General features: G+C 45.7%; 1 protein-coding gene across 5 annotated transcripts in view; it reads right to left on the reverse strand.

Annotated features, from left to right (window-relative positions):
* Positions 1-16,911, reverse strand: part of LOC116957774 (phosphatase and actin regulator 4) — a 38,265-nt gene that overhangs the window by 9,640 nt on the left and 11,714 nt on the right. For 3 of the 5 annotated variants that reach the window (XM_032980125.2, XM_032980135.2, XM_032980151.2), the window contains 5 exons: positions 7,734-7,910; positions 6,460-6,540; positions 4,848-5,390; positions 1,209-1,400; positions 204-905 (listed from right to left, as the gene is read on the reverse strand). In XM_032980125.2, the coding sequence (XP_032836016.2) occupies positions 204-905; positions 1,209-1,400; positions 4,848-5,390; positions 6,460-6,540; positions 7,734-7,910 (1,695 nt within the window). The remainder of the gene's footprint in view (positions 1-203; positions 906-1,208; positions 1,401-4,847; positions 5,391-6,459; positions 6,541-7,733; positions 7,911-16,911) is intronic. The other 2 variants (XM_076053321.1, XM_032980160.2) reach the window with 1 other exon arrangement.

Consider the following 16,911-nt stretch of genomic DNA (forward strand, 5'->3'; position numbering starts at 1 on the left):
TTGGTGTAACTTCCAACAGCGTCTCAGGACTGCCAGCAGAGGTGAGCAATTCCCACGCTCATTTGAGAAGGAAGAAACTAGGCAATTTTTACTTTAGGAGCAAAAATATTAAATCATGGATATCACATGAGCGCATGTCATGTGACGACTCATAAACCGTTGAAAAGTGATTTTTAAATCAATACAAAATTAAATTTTCATACTTGTGATTGGCACATCCTCCTCTTCCCCCTCCTCATCGTTCTTGTAGAGAATCGGGCCATCGTCGGAATCGGAATCCGACTGAGAGTGATCAGCATCCTCCTGCGTGGACGCCTCTCCCCCTCTTTCTTCTTCGTCGCCGCCGCTGTCGTCGTGATCGTCATCGTCCGCCTCGTCAGGCACCGGCTCCGGGGCCTTCACTACCACCTTCCGCCCCTGGGGCGGCGGCCCAAATTTGAGCAGCTTATTCAGCTCGTTGCTGAAGTTCTTGGGCTGGGACTGCAGCAGCAGACCCTGGGGTTCGCACGAGTGGCCGGATGGCGTCGAATCCTGCGGGGGCGAGGGAGGCCGGCAGGGCGTCGGAGCGTGGTGGGTGTCGCTGGGGAGAACTGGCGGGACGCGGTGATGCGTGGAGGGCGAGTGTGGCTGCGCGTGGTACACCAGCGATTTACTGGGCAGCTTGGGGGAGTTGGTGCTCTGAGGTCGCATCGAGGCGGGTGGTTTAGGGTGGACGGCCGGAGGCGCAAACGGCGGAGGAGGCTCCTCGGATTCCGAGAGGTTTTCGCCGTCTGGATGTGGCGGATGGCTGTGATCCTGTGGTTGCGAGGATTCATTGCGTCTGGGAATCCCTGACGCAGTCACAGAGACCTTCTTCGGAGGAACTGGAGGGGCCACCGATGGCAACGGGGCTGCGATAGAATCCCCTGCAAAAGAAAATAAACGTGTCACGCATTCCATTTCGGTCACTTACAGTAAATGACAGGTGTGATAATGGAGACTTCGTACAGTTTTAATTCAACATCGCTCTTGGAAAATAAACTTCCTGAACAACATGAACATTATTACATCATCCGATTTCATTTGAAATGTAAAAGTATAAAACGTCAAGCGTAGGCGAACTTCACATTGCCAGACGTTAGCGGTACAGTAGACGTCTGACGACAAACATCGTGAAGGCCCGAAACCCCGGCCGTGTGCGTGAGCGCCTCGAGGCAAGGTCCACTCACCGGCGTGGCCGTCAAACCCGTAGGAGGTTGACTTAGGGGGTAAAGGCGGAGGTGGAGAAGTGATACGGGAAGGCAAGCCGCCCATCAGCGAGCTAAGATTGGGGGAGAATGATTTTTGAGGCAACAGGGGAGGACCATTCCCCGCCTGGGTGCGTGGGAACGTCCCCCACGCAGGGCCACCGCCGTTCGCTTCTGCGTGAGGGGTGCCGGCGTCAGGGAAGAGGCGGGGGAGGGGGGCGTTAAGGGAGTCGGAAGGAGTTGGGCAGAAAATGCAGGGGTGGGGAGAAAGGGTGAGTGAGGTTTAGTAGGAGAGATACCAAAACCAGCCAACTATACCAAAAAGCACCACAGAACAAGCAGAATCCCAAACTATCTGCAGAGACTCCCATGCAATGAAGTGACGTAAAGTCTCTACGATTAAACTGTTAATACGATAGGCTGAATTGGATTCCCCAGTCACAGCTGGCATCAGTGGCGAGTGATGTCTAAACCGGCCCCGTGTCCTGCCGTCGCCAATCTTCAGTGCTCCTCAACGGGATCCCACCGCAACTGCTACTGCGGCTGCACGGTACAACGTGCGGCCTCCAACATCGGCCCTGACAGCACCCCATCGTGCGGTCTTCGGTGGTGGTTCTATAAGCACACCCTGTAAACACTTCCCCCACCTATGCCGGTAATGCTGCCTTATGAGTTTTAAACACTGCATCAAACAAGACAGCATTCTGAATTGGCCTTGATCAGGTGGTAGTGTGGTCAAATTTGTCAATTTTAAGTTGAGCTTTACATGGTGATGGTTGCGCTTGTGTTGCAATCGAAACGTCGTATTCTATTACTATTGAATTTCATTTATTTCTCCGTGACTTTACCGAAAGAACCAAAGAGTAATTCCTGCAGCCACGAAAGCTTCGAATTTATTTTGAACCACCTCTACGGGGAGGGTTTGCCATGCTTGTTTGTTTCACACTTAACTTCTCATTTAGCAATCTTTGGAAGAACGCAATCAACCAGGATATGCGTTAACTGTGTGCTAACCGACTCTGTGTTGCATTGCATTACGCTTCCTAATTTTACTAAATTTTCTTTCTACCGCGTTAGTATCCGTGTTTGTTTAGAAGTCCATTCTCTCCTCCGTCAGCTATGGGGGCAGTAAAGCCACACAACTCCCCCTCTGCTCCCCCCCCCCTCTCTCTAGTTAAGGCCTCGACACAGAGACATTGTCTTTCTGTGTGCCTATGTGTGTGTCTCTGTGTAAGTCTCCCTCTGCTTGTGTGTCTGTCTGTGTGTCTCCGTGTCTATGTTTTGTCTCTCTCTCAAATTTAGCAATCTTTGGAAGAACGTAATCAACCAGGTAAGGTGCTGACTGTTGTGTTGGCCGACTCTCTGTGTTGTATTGCATTATATTTCCTAGTTCACTATGTTTGTTTTCTCATTCATTTGTACCTGATGATGGTTGCTTGTGTTGCAATCGAAACGTCGTATTCTATTATTATTTAATTTAATTTCTTTCTACGTAACTTTACCGAAAGAACCAAATAGTAATTCCTGCAGTCACGAAAGTTTTGAATCTAGTTTTAATCTCCTGTAATTCAAATGCGTGCAACAAAAGCCACCACCAATTTCACTGCAGAGATTACAAAACGCACTGTATTGTCAAAATTACCTAGTCCTGCACGAGTGGTTATGCTTTCATTAGGCTCCAGATTGTCTCAGCAGATAGCCTAATTGATTCTGCAAAAAACTCTTTTGTATGATGGAAATCCCATTATCCGTATCGATATGGAGGGCATTATAATATTATCTTGTTAACCGCTTTTACCCACGGAAAGTTCCCATTAATCTGAGTGGGTAAGCACGTTTGCTGGTGACTTATCTGCGCAAAGGCGCGGATAACGTGAAAAAATCCGCATGCGGATAATATCACCTTGGGCTCTACTAATTCATAAACACGGATGACATAACTGTTTGATAATAGGGATACGGATAACAGGAGTCCATTGTATTGTCATGCATTCAGTACTCAAAGAAACCATCACCAAGCAATAAACCCAACAAAACCACCACAACAGAGTTACATATAAACAACATTACCTACCATGTGAATACCTTACCATTACCTACCATGTGAATACCTTACCATTACCTACCATGTGAATACCTTACCATTACCTACCATGTGAATACCTTACCATTACCTACCATGTGACTACCTTACCATTACCTACCATGTGACTACCTTACCATTACCTACCATGTGAATACCTTACCATTACCTACCATGTGAATACCTTACCATTACCTACCATGTGAATACCTTACCATTACCTACCATGTGAATACCTTACCATTACCTACCATGTGAATACCTTACCATTACCTACCATGTGAATACCTTACCATTACCTACCATGTGAATACCTTACCATTACCTACCATTTGCCGTTATTATATTTTTATGTGGGGGGATACCAAAGTGAGTGTAATTATAATTGGAAGATCAAGCTATAGAATCCAAATATTATAATAATTATTGTTTCTATATTTGCCAAATCCGGTTCTGGGCCACCCCTTCACCAACCCACATGAAGCAGCGTGGTGAAGTATGGTCAAACAACCCCAGTAACGAATACAGCATGGGGGGGCAGGCCTACATCCATCAATACTACAACACGGGGGCTGTAAATAATTGTCATTAATGTAATTCACGCTCCACTGCTTTGCGACTGCCAGATGGGATATGAGACGGGACTGGTTTAGCCGGAGGGTTGGGAGTGAAGGCGTTCGCGTAGCAGTGTCTATTTCTTTCCACGAGGGGACGCTGTGTAAAGTAAATTTGTAAAGCGTCAGATGTTATTGGTCCACGATCCATCACCCTAACCCAGGCCCAAAGACTTGTTCATTTCCTTGTCTTTACAGAATGCGTTTGCTCACTATGCAAGCGTATATAATTCCAGATGTTGTATTGTTAAGTCTTTTACAAAATGATAAGAGAAATATATATATTGAATGTCTACATTTGCTCAAATAACCACCGCAGTTTAAAATCAGACGTTATTTCTTCTCTCAGAGCTGCAAAGCCACAGTTTGAAGTATGGAATGGAGGGTCACAATTACAACCACTGAGCACCATACACAAAATAACATGATCGCCATCACAAATTCCCTATGAACTGTACACCAATGTCTCTCGCTTACGAGGCTACACGGCATTCTGTTGAAAGGGCAGAAAATCAACAAAAGCACAGAGGACCTCTTAGGAGCCTTCAGGGAAGTTTGGCCCCATGTCAGGCACGTTGCCATGCTACATTTGTAACTAAAACAGCTGTACAACGTCTGCTAACGCTACTACTCTGCGACCTGCAACTCAAACAGGTGCAACTACAGTGATGAAAATCAAAGGGTAGAGACAACAGGAGATAAACACTCGGCGCATTATTTTTCAATCTGCGCATCACATACGGGGGGCCCTTTCATCAGACCCCCAAACAGGCCTCAACCACCTGTAGCGCTGCAACGAGGCCACATAAATCCACTCAATTTAATTAAACATGCATTCTACGTGCAAAGTCAGCACCAGGGCACTGTTACCCTTCCCCTGCTTCTAAAGTGACATTCACGCGAGTGCCAGGTAGTTGCTCTCACCGGGGGCCTTGCTCTGCCTCTGCTCTTCCGCACGCTCGGCCCTCTTCGTCTCGCCACTCACGGCAGCGTCCCCTTCCGCCGCGGGGCCAGTGTGGATGGACGTCCTCGGGCAGGGGACCGGTTTGACCGCAGGGACGCCAACGAGGGCGGCCGGTGGCGCGGCTTCTCCTCCGGCAGCCTTGGGCTCGGCACCCTTGGCTCCGCCGGCCTCGGCGGCGGCGGCGGTAGCGGCGGCGGTAGCGGCGGCGGCGGCGGCGGTGGCGGCCACGAGGGCTGATTTGCGGTCGACTTGGAGGCGCGCGTGCGCCGGCAGCGGCAGGGCCACGGATGCCCGCGTGGACGGTCCCGGCGGAGGCTTCTCAGCCGCGATGTACGGTTCAGATTTGGGCCGGGCCTCCGCGGGGGAGGGCTGCGGCTCCGGCTGCTCGAGCCGATGCTGGGTTTGCGCTTCCTCCCGACTCTCCACGTGCCCGTTGCCAAGCTCCGGCTGCTCCGGCTTGTCTGGCTCCTCCTCGGGAAGGCTTGGCAACACGGACGGAACCCCTGTTACCGGCGGAGAGGAGCAGTTTCCCACACTTACAATCGTGTCCAGAGACCAATGCTGCATGCAGTTTTGCGTATTAATTTGATCCCAAATGTTATTTGGATTTCACCCTTTAATCACTCCTGTATTTCACAAGCGGTGACTCGTGGGAACTTAACATCCTCGAATTATAAAGCTTACAGTACGTATTATCCCACACATGGTACACTCAAGCCGCTATTGGCAGAGGCCTCCTCCTATTGAGATTCATTTTCCCTGTACTTGAACAATGATTATAAAGGTTAGAAGTAGGGGGCAGGTGGAAATTCTGACCTCTCACGTCATCAACACAGGCGATGATGTGCGACTAACCAAAACACATTATTTGGCGATACTGCATCGGCAGTGGTGCACAACCAAAAACACCAAAGAAAACCCGACATTTTGATTTAAAGCTTTCGTGACTGCAGTAATTCATATTCTTAGCTCTTTCGGTAAAGTCACGTTGAAGGGAAACAATAAAATATATAAAAAACAATAAAAATTCTCACGACGTTTCGACCATAACACAAACGGTCGTCACCTGATGACGACCGTTTGTCACCTGATGACGACCGTTTGTGTTATGGTCGAAACGTCGTGAGAATTTTTATTGTTTTATATATATTTTATTATTTTATTGTTTCCCTTCAACGTGACTTTACCGAAAGAACTAAGAATATAAAACCCCGACATGTTTGTCTATAATAACACTGTGGTCTTCCTGGGAAAAATATAAAATAGGTGGCATTTAGAGCAGTGGCCTTCTACATCGCACACTGTATCAAGAATGGCCTTTGCCAGAAACTTCGCCGATTAGGCTTTTTTTTTTACTTTCACGGCAGTGTTATTCACGAACGTGTTGCGTTTCAATTCTCCGTTCCGTAGGACTACCGGTCAACGTATCGTCTCGTACTCGACAAACGGCTTCGTAACCAATCACACCCAAGGCTGCGTATGGTGTGTACGTGCGGAGGACAAGTTTGCTGACGTTCGGTTTGCGATAGACGCCGAGAGAATGCCACGAGTCGAACATCGATCTGAGCATACCGGTTTCCGCAGACTCCTGTAGGAGGCCTTTCTTGATCAGCTCCTCCCGAGGCAACCTCGTCGAAATTTTTCTCTCCAGCTCTGCCAATCATGGAGCCAAAAAGAGACAGAATCATGCGGGGGATTAATTTTGATTCGATTAACCCATCGACCTGTGCCTCCTATTTACAGACATGGCCAAGGCACTATCTGCAGCTGTGCCTTTAATACGGGCAACATTTTCTATTTTTGAAAGGGGACTTAAAAACAAGCAGGCCTTCCGACAGAAAAAGCATGGCCCGATTAGATTACACTTCTTTGGAACAGGCTAAAAACATTCTAAGACAAGTCCCCAGCTAGAGTATACAATTCACTTTCTTTGGAAACACTACATCTTGAACTATTACACAAGGAAACAATATATATGCTGTACAATAGATTGTTTATTGTAACGGAGTAGCAGCCAGAGAATGAAGAGAATGACCACTGAGGCAGTGGAGAGATGAAATCAGTTTACGTGGCAGTCCTGGATGGATTGTTACATCGCAAGATCGGGGAAGGTGGTGGTGGTGGTGGTGAATTGGGGAGGCCTTCATCCAGCAGTGGATTGACCATGGCTGATGATGATGAGACGTTACGAAGGGGAGCACTGACGCAGTTGTTAGCGCACTTTGCTAGGAACCCAGCACACTGTCAGTGGTGAATGAGACCCACACCGGTCCTGGGTCCTCCCTTCACCAACCCACGTTGACCAGTGTAGGGAAGTATGGTCAAGTAATCCCCACGACCGGCATGCCGTGGGGAGGCCTTAACCCGGCCGTGGATTGACAAAGAGCTGTTTATTATATTTGTTTAGACTGTCCGTGCTCGTGGGAGCAAGGAGACGCTTTAACTTCGTCTGATATTGCGCACGTACATTTTACAGTCTGATACTGCGGTATAACTACCCTGCAGAGAGCAGTGCAACAAAATCTATCGTCTACACTCGTCACCATCAACCCGCACTTACCAGCATGGAGGATGGGTCAAATAACCCCGGTGACCAGCACGGCCTGGAAAGGCCCTAATCCAGTAATGGACTTACAAAAGGGCTGTCTGTACATGTTTGTCCAACACTTGCACACAAAGGCATCCATACACGAGGAAAAATATTGTATCCAATCGTTTCATTTGTTTGGCTGCGTCAGGTAATAAGAGGGTCTCGTGAACACAAATTTGCCCAGATTATTTCGTGGTCTCATCCAAAACAATCCATTGCGAATCGTGCAAGAGCGCGTCCATTCTGCAGCCCTTACCAGCCGAGGTCTCCTCAAACTTCTGACTGTGCTTCTTCTTTTTCCACTTCCAGTGAAAGAGTTTGCTCAGGCCGCTGGCGAGCTTGCTCTTGCGGCGCGCGGGCGGCGTCTCAGCCTGCGCGACCCCGTGGGGGAGGTGCTCTGCGTGCGTGGCCACCGCCCGGGAGCCTTCCTCTGCTGCAGCAAAACACCCAGGGGACGAGGCACAGGGGCGGGGGACAGAACAGGGGGTTTCAGACGGCGTCCATATCCCGCTTAAACTTTTGATTTTGTATTTTACCAGGGTAAGGCCCACTGGGCTATGTAGCTATTTTGCAGAAGCGACACGGCTATCACAAATGATAGCTCAACGAAGCGGCTTATCGTCGCGTGGACATTTATAGCAGCCAAATACTCTAAACGTGGTTGTTTCTAAATGTGGAGAGAAAAACCAGAGGACCCGGAGGAAAATCCATGCGACCACAGGAAGAGAAACACAAACTTTAAATATACAGCAGGCGTCAGGGTCAGGGTCGAACCAACGACATCCTGCATACTCTGCGAGGTAGTTAACATCTTGCCACCGTGGAGCCCAAGCTCGTGACAGGCATTCCACAATCCTATGGCAGTGGGCAAATGTACCCAATGAGACGACTGTTGACTTGCATTCACAGTGGTTTTCATTTTATCAAACCCGGAGGGATGATGGGTTGAGACAAACCTCAAGCAAGATATGAACTCAGACCCTTCCGATTGCGAGCCGTTTCGTATGACCGCTGAGCCAACTGGTGGGTAAGTACTGTAACACGCATGCTGTGTGTCAGTGGCGAGGTTTTATTCACTTGTATGGCGAGACAGAACACAGCAAGCCAGGCAGCACAAACAGCTGGCAGAAACTAATTGTTCTCCCTTTTCATGGACATTACCGTCACTTTTTAAATTTACCACGTTTACATTTGACTCTTTTACTGAAGTGCCATTTATTGGGGGAAAAAAGTCATTTTTAAAATCAACAGGATATAAACACGTATATGTCCTTCAGAAAAAAGTGCATCATTGTATATTTTAAAATATATTTTTAGACTATATGTTTCTGATTACAGTACATAGTGCAAGTGCATTTTGGACACAGTGAATATGTTAAGTCGAAATAAGCTGCAAGTGATGAATCCTATCGAATGGATTCTTCATTGAAAAATGGTTCAGTTACTCAACTCACACGAGTGCATCTTGATTCAAATAAAAATAATTATTTATCTGCTTGCCGAAAGCACAACGCATCAATTGCATCATTGCCCTGGAGTAAAGCTGAATGTGTCAACACTGAGGTCTGTTCAATAGGCGATGTTGTTGCTGCCAGGGGGAAGGTTCAACTTCACGCACCCATGGCAACCAGAAGCAGCCGTGTTTTCATTTCATGTACACAAGCAACCATTCCAAATGTGTGCCTGCACTGCATCGCCTGATATTATGCGATTTCAAGTATTATGCATAATTATGTTGTATAGGGCCAATATACTTGCTATTTACCTTCATACATTACTGTAGAAATATTGTACTATAAATATAATAACAAATAAACATGGTATGAGATTCAAGGTGAGCATTGCACATTCTTCTTTCATATGGATTTTTTTGGGGGTATTGCAACAGATTACAAATCGATGTCTCCGTTTGATATCCATTCGACTGCTACAGGCATTGTGCACATGCGACTGCATGCAGAGGGGATTCCACTTCCAATGCTAAACGTCGTACAGTATCGTGTATAGTTAAAACAAACAAACAAGCACTTAAATTAGTAACCAGCGGGCGCCGAGCAATCATCCACGTGGGAGTTTACAAGTGGCCCAATGAAGTGACAACGCGTTGAGGACACGCGCGAGGCAGATGTCCCATCTCAAGCACACGTCAATGGGGGGCGGGGGGGGACGTGAATTCTGCGCGATCCTCCTCCACAACCTCAAGTGTCGACACTCCAGCCATGAACACTGCGCTGCTCACAAGGTCCGGGCAGCGGTAGATTCTGTCCAACTCTTCTTCGCTCGTGTCGCTCGTCACGGAGCCATCGACGGATCCTGTCACCGGATTCTCCGGATTGAGCCACGTTTACTTTGCTCCCCCTGCATTTTTTTTTTTACTTTAAAGCAATCAGTGGCGTCTTAGAATCAGGCAGTTGTGTGCGTGTGACCAGATTTGTATGACTTTATGGACACCGGGCACAGGTTTGAGATGTGTCTTAGTTTCCGGAGCGTTTTGTAATAGTCTGGAAAAAAACACAGTGCTGTATATGCACCTATCATCTGCAAAAAACAAATCCAGATGTCCAAGCAGATATATTTGCAGAAAAGTGCGGATAGCAGGAAGAATATCACAACTTTGGGGACTCCTCTCATATCTGAAATAATGTAGATAAACGTATCCACGAGAAGGGCCTCTGAAAAAAATACTATACTGTAGCGTCAAAGTACAAAATTAGTCTGTGGTTCTTTCGGTAAAGTCACGTAGAAAATAAATTAAATAATATAATACGACACTCTGTGTGTCTATTTTGTGTGTCTCTCTCTCTGTGTGTCTATGTTGTCTCTCTCTGCTTGTGTGTCTCCATGTCTGTGTTTTCTCTCTCTCTCAAATTTAGCGATCTTTGGAAGAACATAATCAACCAGGTAGGGTGTTGGCTGTTGTGTCAGCCGACTGTGTCGTATTGCATTATATTTCTAAGTTTAGGTTTGTTTTCTACCTGATGACGATTGCTTGTGTTACAATCGAAACGTATTGTATTATTTCATTTATTTTTCTTTCTACGTGACTTTACCGAAATAACCAACGAGTAATTCCTGCAGTCACGAAAGCTTCAAATCAAGTTTTGACAAAATTAGTATTCACTCTGGAATGATGTACAGTGAGGGAGAAAAGCATTTGATCCCCTGCTGATTTTGTACATTTGCCCACTGACAAAGAAATGATCAGTCTATCATTTTAATGGTAGGTTCATTTGAACAGTGAGAGAATAACAACAAAAACATCCAGAAAAAAGCATGTCAAAAATGTTATAAATTGATTTTCATTTTAATGAGGGAAATAAGTATTTGACCCCTCTGCATAACATGACTTAGTACTTGGTAGCAAAACCCTTGTTGGCAATCACAGAGGTCAGACGTTTCTTGTAGTTGGCCACCAGGTTTGCACACATCTCAGGAGAGATTTTGTCCCAATCCTCTTTGCAGATCTTATATATATTATTATTTTATTGTTTCCCTTCAACGTGACTTTACCGAAAGAGCTAAGAATATTAATTACTGCAGTCACGAAAGCTTTAAATAAAAACATTTCTTCTCCAAGTCATTAAGGTTTCGAGGCTGACATTTGGCAACTCGAACCTTCAGCTCCCTCCACAGATTTTCTATGGGATTAAGGTCTGGAGACTGGCTAGGCCACTCCAGGACCTTAATGTGCTTCTTCTTGAGCCACTCCTTTGTTGCCTTGGCCATGTGTTTTGGGTCATTGTCATGCTGGAATGCCCATCCACGACCCATTTTCAATGCCCTGGCTGAGAGAAGGAGGTTCTCACCCAAGATTTGACGGTACATGGTCCCGTCCATCGTCCCTTTGATGCGGTGAAGTTGTCCTGTCCCCTAAGCAGAAAAACACCCCCAAAGCATGTTTCCACCTCCATGTTTGACGGTGGGGATGGTGTTCTTGGGGTCATAGGCAGCATTCCTCCTCCTCCAAACACGGCGAGTTGAGTTGATGCCAAAGAGCTCCATTTTGGTCTCATCTGACCACAACACTTTCACCCAATTGTCCTCTTAATCATTCAGATGGTCATTGGCAAACTTCAGACGGGCATGTATATGTGCTTTCTTGAGCAGGGGGGGCGGACCTTGCAGGCGCTGCAGGATTGCAGTCCTTCACGGTGTAGTGTGTTACCAATTGTTTTCTTGGTGACTATGGTCCCAGCTGCCTTGAGATCATTGACAAGATCCTCCCGTGTAGTTCTGGGCTGATTCCTCACCGTTTTCATGATCATTGCAACTCCACGAGGTGAGATCTTGCATGGAGCCCCAGACCGAGGGAGATTGACAGTTTTTTTGTGTTTCTTCCATTTGCGAATAATCGCACCAACTGTTGTCACCTTCTCACCAAGCTGCTTGGCAATGGTCTTGTAGCCCATTCCAGCCTTGTGTAGGTCTACAATCTTGTCCCTGACATCCTTGGAGAGCTCTTTGGTCTTGGCCATGGTGGAGAGTTTGGAATCTGATTGATTGATTGCTTCTGTGGACAGTTATTTTTTATACAGGTAACAAGCTGAGATTAGGAGCACTCCCTTTAAGAGTGTGCTCCTAATCTCAGCTCGTTACCTGTATAAAAGACACCTGGGAACCAGAAATCTGATTGAGAGGGGGTCACATTCTTATTTCCCTCATTAAAATGCAATTCAATTTATAACATTTTTGACATGCGTTTTTCTGGATTTTTTTGTTGTTATTCTGTCTCTCACTGTTCAAATAAACTTACCATTAAAATTATAGACTGATCATTTCTTTGTCAGTGGGCAAACGTACAAAATCAGCAGGGGATCAAATACTTTTTTCCCTCACTGTATTTAGTTTGCTAAGTGACAGGCACAACCTTATCCTTTTACAACTGTAATCAATTAATCTCTGAACAGGACATTTAAAATCATTTTTAAAGTGTTTCCTCCTCTGCTATTTTTGTTGAGTTTTTTCTGGTATTTTTCTGGAGAAACCGTAAGGCGGGTCTCGCCGTAAGAATCCACTGCCTTCGCATAACTCAGCATTTTGCACAATAGGTTTCTGCTGAAGGTCGTAGATTTTCACGCAAGATTTTAAATTAATAAAAAACAACACAAGCCAGTGATGCATCAGAGTCATTGGTGAAAACCACTGTACTGACAAAACACCTTCCTTTTTTAGATTTATGGAAAACTAGCTTTACTACCCGGCTTCGCCCGGGACTTGGATTCACCACGCCCGGCCGCCTTTGTCTCCCCAGTGGCGATGTTACCACACCAGTTACTTGTTTGCGGCTGAGTCGACCTAGGGGAGGCCCAGGACCGGTTCAAATAATCGTCACCGGTGGTGGCCGTGAGCGGGAATCGAACTCGGGTCGCCGGGTTCGTAGCGCGGCGCGCTAACCACTACACTACAATGCGTTACGCTTCCACATGCGTGGGTCACGTGACAGATTTGACGTCACAGCTCACTTGCTGTGCAAAAAATAGATGCATTATTGAGCTCCCCCCCCAAAAAAACGCACAAAAGTGTATTTTTATAATGTTTGCATGGTGTACAGTCTGGAAAGTATCCGCATGGCAAATTTCCAGTTTGTTGCATGTCGGGAAGTACGCTAAACATTTTAACAGACACATATTCAAAACTTTGCCTTTTATATATATGGAGATATAAGCACATTTTCCATATGCATCATGAGCTAAAATTTTAAATTGAGATTCACCATTTATTTCCTTTTTTTGTTTAATAGCATTCCACACTCAGTCAAATTGGAAGCGAACTACATTTTCTTCAGGTTAAGTTAAATTTGTATTTGAAATGTAATTTTCCTAAAATCTCAATTATTTTTTACTAAGCTTTCATTGCCCAAGATAAATGCTCCATGTAATTGTCTGAGAAAATTAAAGCATTCTGTGAATCCTTGACAAAATGGTCAAAAACATTGGAATTACAATTCTGGAGCGTATTTGTTTGAATGTCTGATGTTTAGAGGTGTATGTCTGCATATTTACGCTTCTGAGCATTAAATCCTGACATTCGTATGAGGTCTACGAAGCAAGCCCAATATTTTCATATTATTTTTTAAAAACTCATTCTCATGCAGTTTCATATGCACATTGTTGGCAGGTGGGCCCCCTCTAAAGGCTGCTCTAAGGAGGCCCTCTAGAGAGGTACTTTTGCCTACTCTTCCAGGGTGGTCACACATCTTGAAAGAAATTCATATGTCACGTACACATTGTGAATTTAAAAATACCTCTTGTGCCATGATGGTGCAAGTCTAATCGCTTGTGTTGGCTGGAAAGCCAGATCAAGTCAATTTGTTAAACTAGGTGAGAACATATGGCCCCGGTTGAAAATACACGCAAACATTTGGGTCACAACGAGAACAGTAGCGTTTATTTAAGTACTTGGCTACGATTATAAAGGCACGTAAAATATAGTAGGGCAATGCCTGTTTAAAAGGCAATCAATTAAGAATAACTTCAATCTCTAAAGGAACAACATCCATCACTCAACCTTTGTATGCAACCTGCACCTTGATCACGATTATCATTGCCATGGTAATTCCACTGCTATAAGGCCTTCCCAAGTTGCAGCAGGCATTCCACACCGAGGACAAAGGCATTCAACTTGACGTACAGTTAAGTTACTGCGCACGGGTGCGTTGAGTTACCCTGTGTGTTCTCTCTTTCTCGCAGGCTTCCTAGCAAACCTACCTTTCACGTGGCCATGCCGATATGACACAAACTCACGCAGACCCATCGTAACTTCTCGCATATCCCAAATAACTATTTGCATGCAAGGGTATCGGATATTCAACAATGAGCATTCAATGTGGTGCACACGAACAACGAGTGTCTGCTGATGGGGTACTGATAAACACATCGGTGTGTGTGTGTGCCCTAAAACTTCATAGCTGCGCCATGGTTGCACAATTTTAAATGGCAATAAAAATGCATCGGTGCACTGTATACTGTGAGCATATACAGAGGCCCATAACTGTGGGCAAGGTGAAATACTAACCCCGACAATCAACCTGATTAATCATTGCAGCGATTGCTACATTGAGCTATACTCGAAAGAGCAGTCTTTCTTTTAGCAACGCGGCTAACGCGGTTATTCACCGAGGGCACTGCATTTGTCATCATCATCAGCCCCTGCTGCAGGAAGGCCACTCCAAACCCCACGATGCAACAATCGATCCAGCACCTGCTCACAAGCTTTGTTTCATCGCTCCGCCTCCCTTCTGTGGTGAATAACTCTCTGGCACGTTCCCGGCTGTGTGGCTGCCACTACATCGTGGGTGTTGACCGCCGGGTCATGTGAGGCGTCCTGGCCAAGACCCCCACTCTTAATTTGTTTTTAACAATCAGCAAGTACAATGTCTCTTTCCGTCCCTCAGTCTAATTCCAACGGTGGGCCTTTGTCCATGATTATTGTGCACTTCCCAGTTTTTGTTCGTTTCGTTGTCAATGTTTCAGATCCATGTCATTCGAAAGTCATACACGAGTCTTCATTACTGTGTTCAAAAGGCACATTGGCGGAGCGTTGCTTTTCAATGCGAAATTCACTTTTCCCAAATCACCTGCTCTTGTCTGTCCCTTGACAGTAACAGCTCTAGATTTGAAAAAATATATTTTCTGCGTGTTTTTTCCAGTTGTGTCTGACCAATTGCGGACAACCGCTTTACACTGAGACATAATTAATTTATGATAGCAAAGTATTTTCAACGAACAAGGGCTACTGTGCCAAGTCAACCACGTGTATTCTTACGGGTCAGCTGTCAACATGAGCATACTGGGGCACGTGGGTGACCCAGAGACATCATCGCCGATATTAATTTTATCCAATAGCCATGCCAACATATAGGCTGTTGGCATACATAGACTACGTATATGGTACACACGCACAACAACAGTCCAAAATAAAATAAAATATCTTGCACGCATAACTTATATCAAGGAATACTGGGGCACGTGGGTGACCCAGAGACATCATCGCTGATATTAATTTTATCCGATAGCCATGCCAACATATAGGCTGTTGGCATACATAGACTGCGTATATGGTACACACGCACAACAACAGTCCAAAATAAAATAAAATAAATATCTTGCCCGCATAACTTATATCAAGGAATACTGGGGTACGTGGGTGACCCAGAGACATCATCGCCGATATTAATTTTATCCGATAGCCATGCCAACATATAGGCTGTTGGCATACATAGACTACGTATATGGTACACATGCACAACAACAGTCCAAAATAAAATAAAAAATTATCTTGCACGCATAACTTATATCAAGGAATAGAAAAGCCTCGTCACACTGCCTGCAATTGGGTGCTGCTAACCCACCACTGGTCATCCAGAATCAGTGGTGGCATTTCCACATTCCTATGCCAGAATGCAGTGTCCACACACCAACCTACCTCTCTTCTGACTTCCTACTCGTGCTGTGAAATGTGAGAACGTCGGGATGCTAATTTGACCAGTCCGAGAGTGAAGGAGCGTCGACTCCACCTTCACGTACACAGTACATTAGCACGTAAATGTTTATGCATGGGCTATCACGTGCTCACCACGTGTGTGTCAATTGAAACCCGGGACACCCTTGCAAATGAGACGTTCCATCTGAAGATATTGCCTCAATTAAGTAATTGGTATTTTGTGATTATCGAACCCCCGAAGGATTTGGCGTGACGTTTGATATGCGCTACATTCCCGCACAAGCGGCTTCGGACTCGACCTGAGGCTTCAGTGCTGATGGTGCCAGTGTAATTTGAATGGTGTGGGGGGACATGTTGTCGCTCGAATTGTTTGCTACTCAGGGGTCTGCAATATTATTATTTATTCGCTGAAATGGTCTCTTTTACCAAGGTCCTTTGCGGGTCATTCTCGTGAAACCCGTGTAAAAAAATAAAAATCTAAATTAATTAATAAATAAAGCAAATAACCACGTAGTCCTGAATACTGCACTCCAAAGTCGTGAACATTCAATTACGGCATGCAAAGAAAGAATGACCACAGCTTAAAATGCAAATACCAACACGATGACTATTTTATGTCACGTGTGGAGCACAAGTGAGTCACCACGGTGTCTGGTGATAAACACGTAGGTGCCCATGGGCCGCTGACACAGACAGCCTTCAACACGAGCCGTAACACGTGGGCGTGTGGAACATTTCTGACGCCGATTAATGTCCCTGTACAAGCATTCACGTTCTAAGCTGCGATCACTGATGAAGTCAATACCCTCAGCTACACCCGAAATGTTACAAGCACCCTTTCAGTCGGGCAAAATCTAACTCTGCAGCAAATATCGCATTGTACCAGGATCAACATGCCCTACGATACAGTGCCGTATGGTGCTTTCAAATGTTATGCCAGTCGAATCCTGCTAATCCAGAAAATCACCGGGCGCACCTATTTTTCCTCCATA

Source organism: Petromyzon marinus, chromosome 3, assembly GCF_048934315.1.
Source record: "Petromyzon marinus isolate PM22_M1 ecotype Great Lakes invasive population chromosome 3, UKy_Petmar_22M1.pri1.0, whole genome shotgun sequence".
Classification (NCBI taxonomy): Eukaryota; Metazoa; Chordata; class Hyperoartia; order Petromyzontiformes; family Petromyzontidae; genus Petromyzon; species Petromyzon marinus.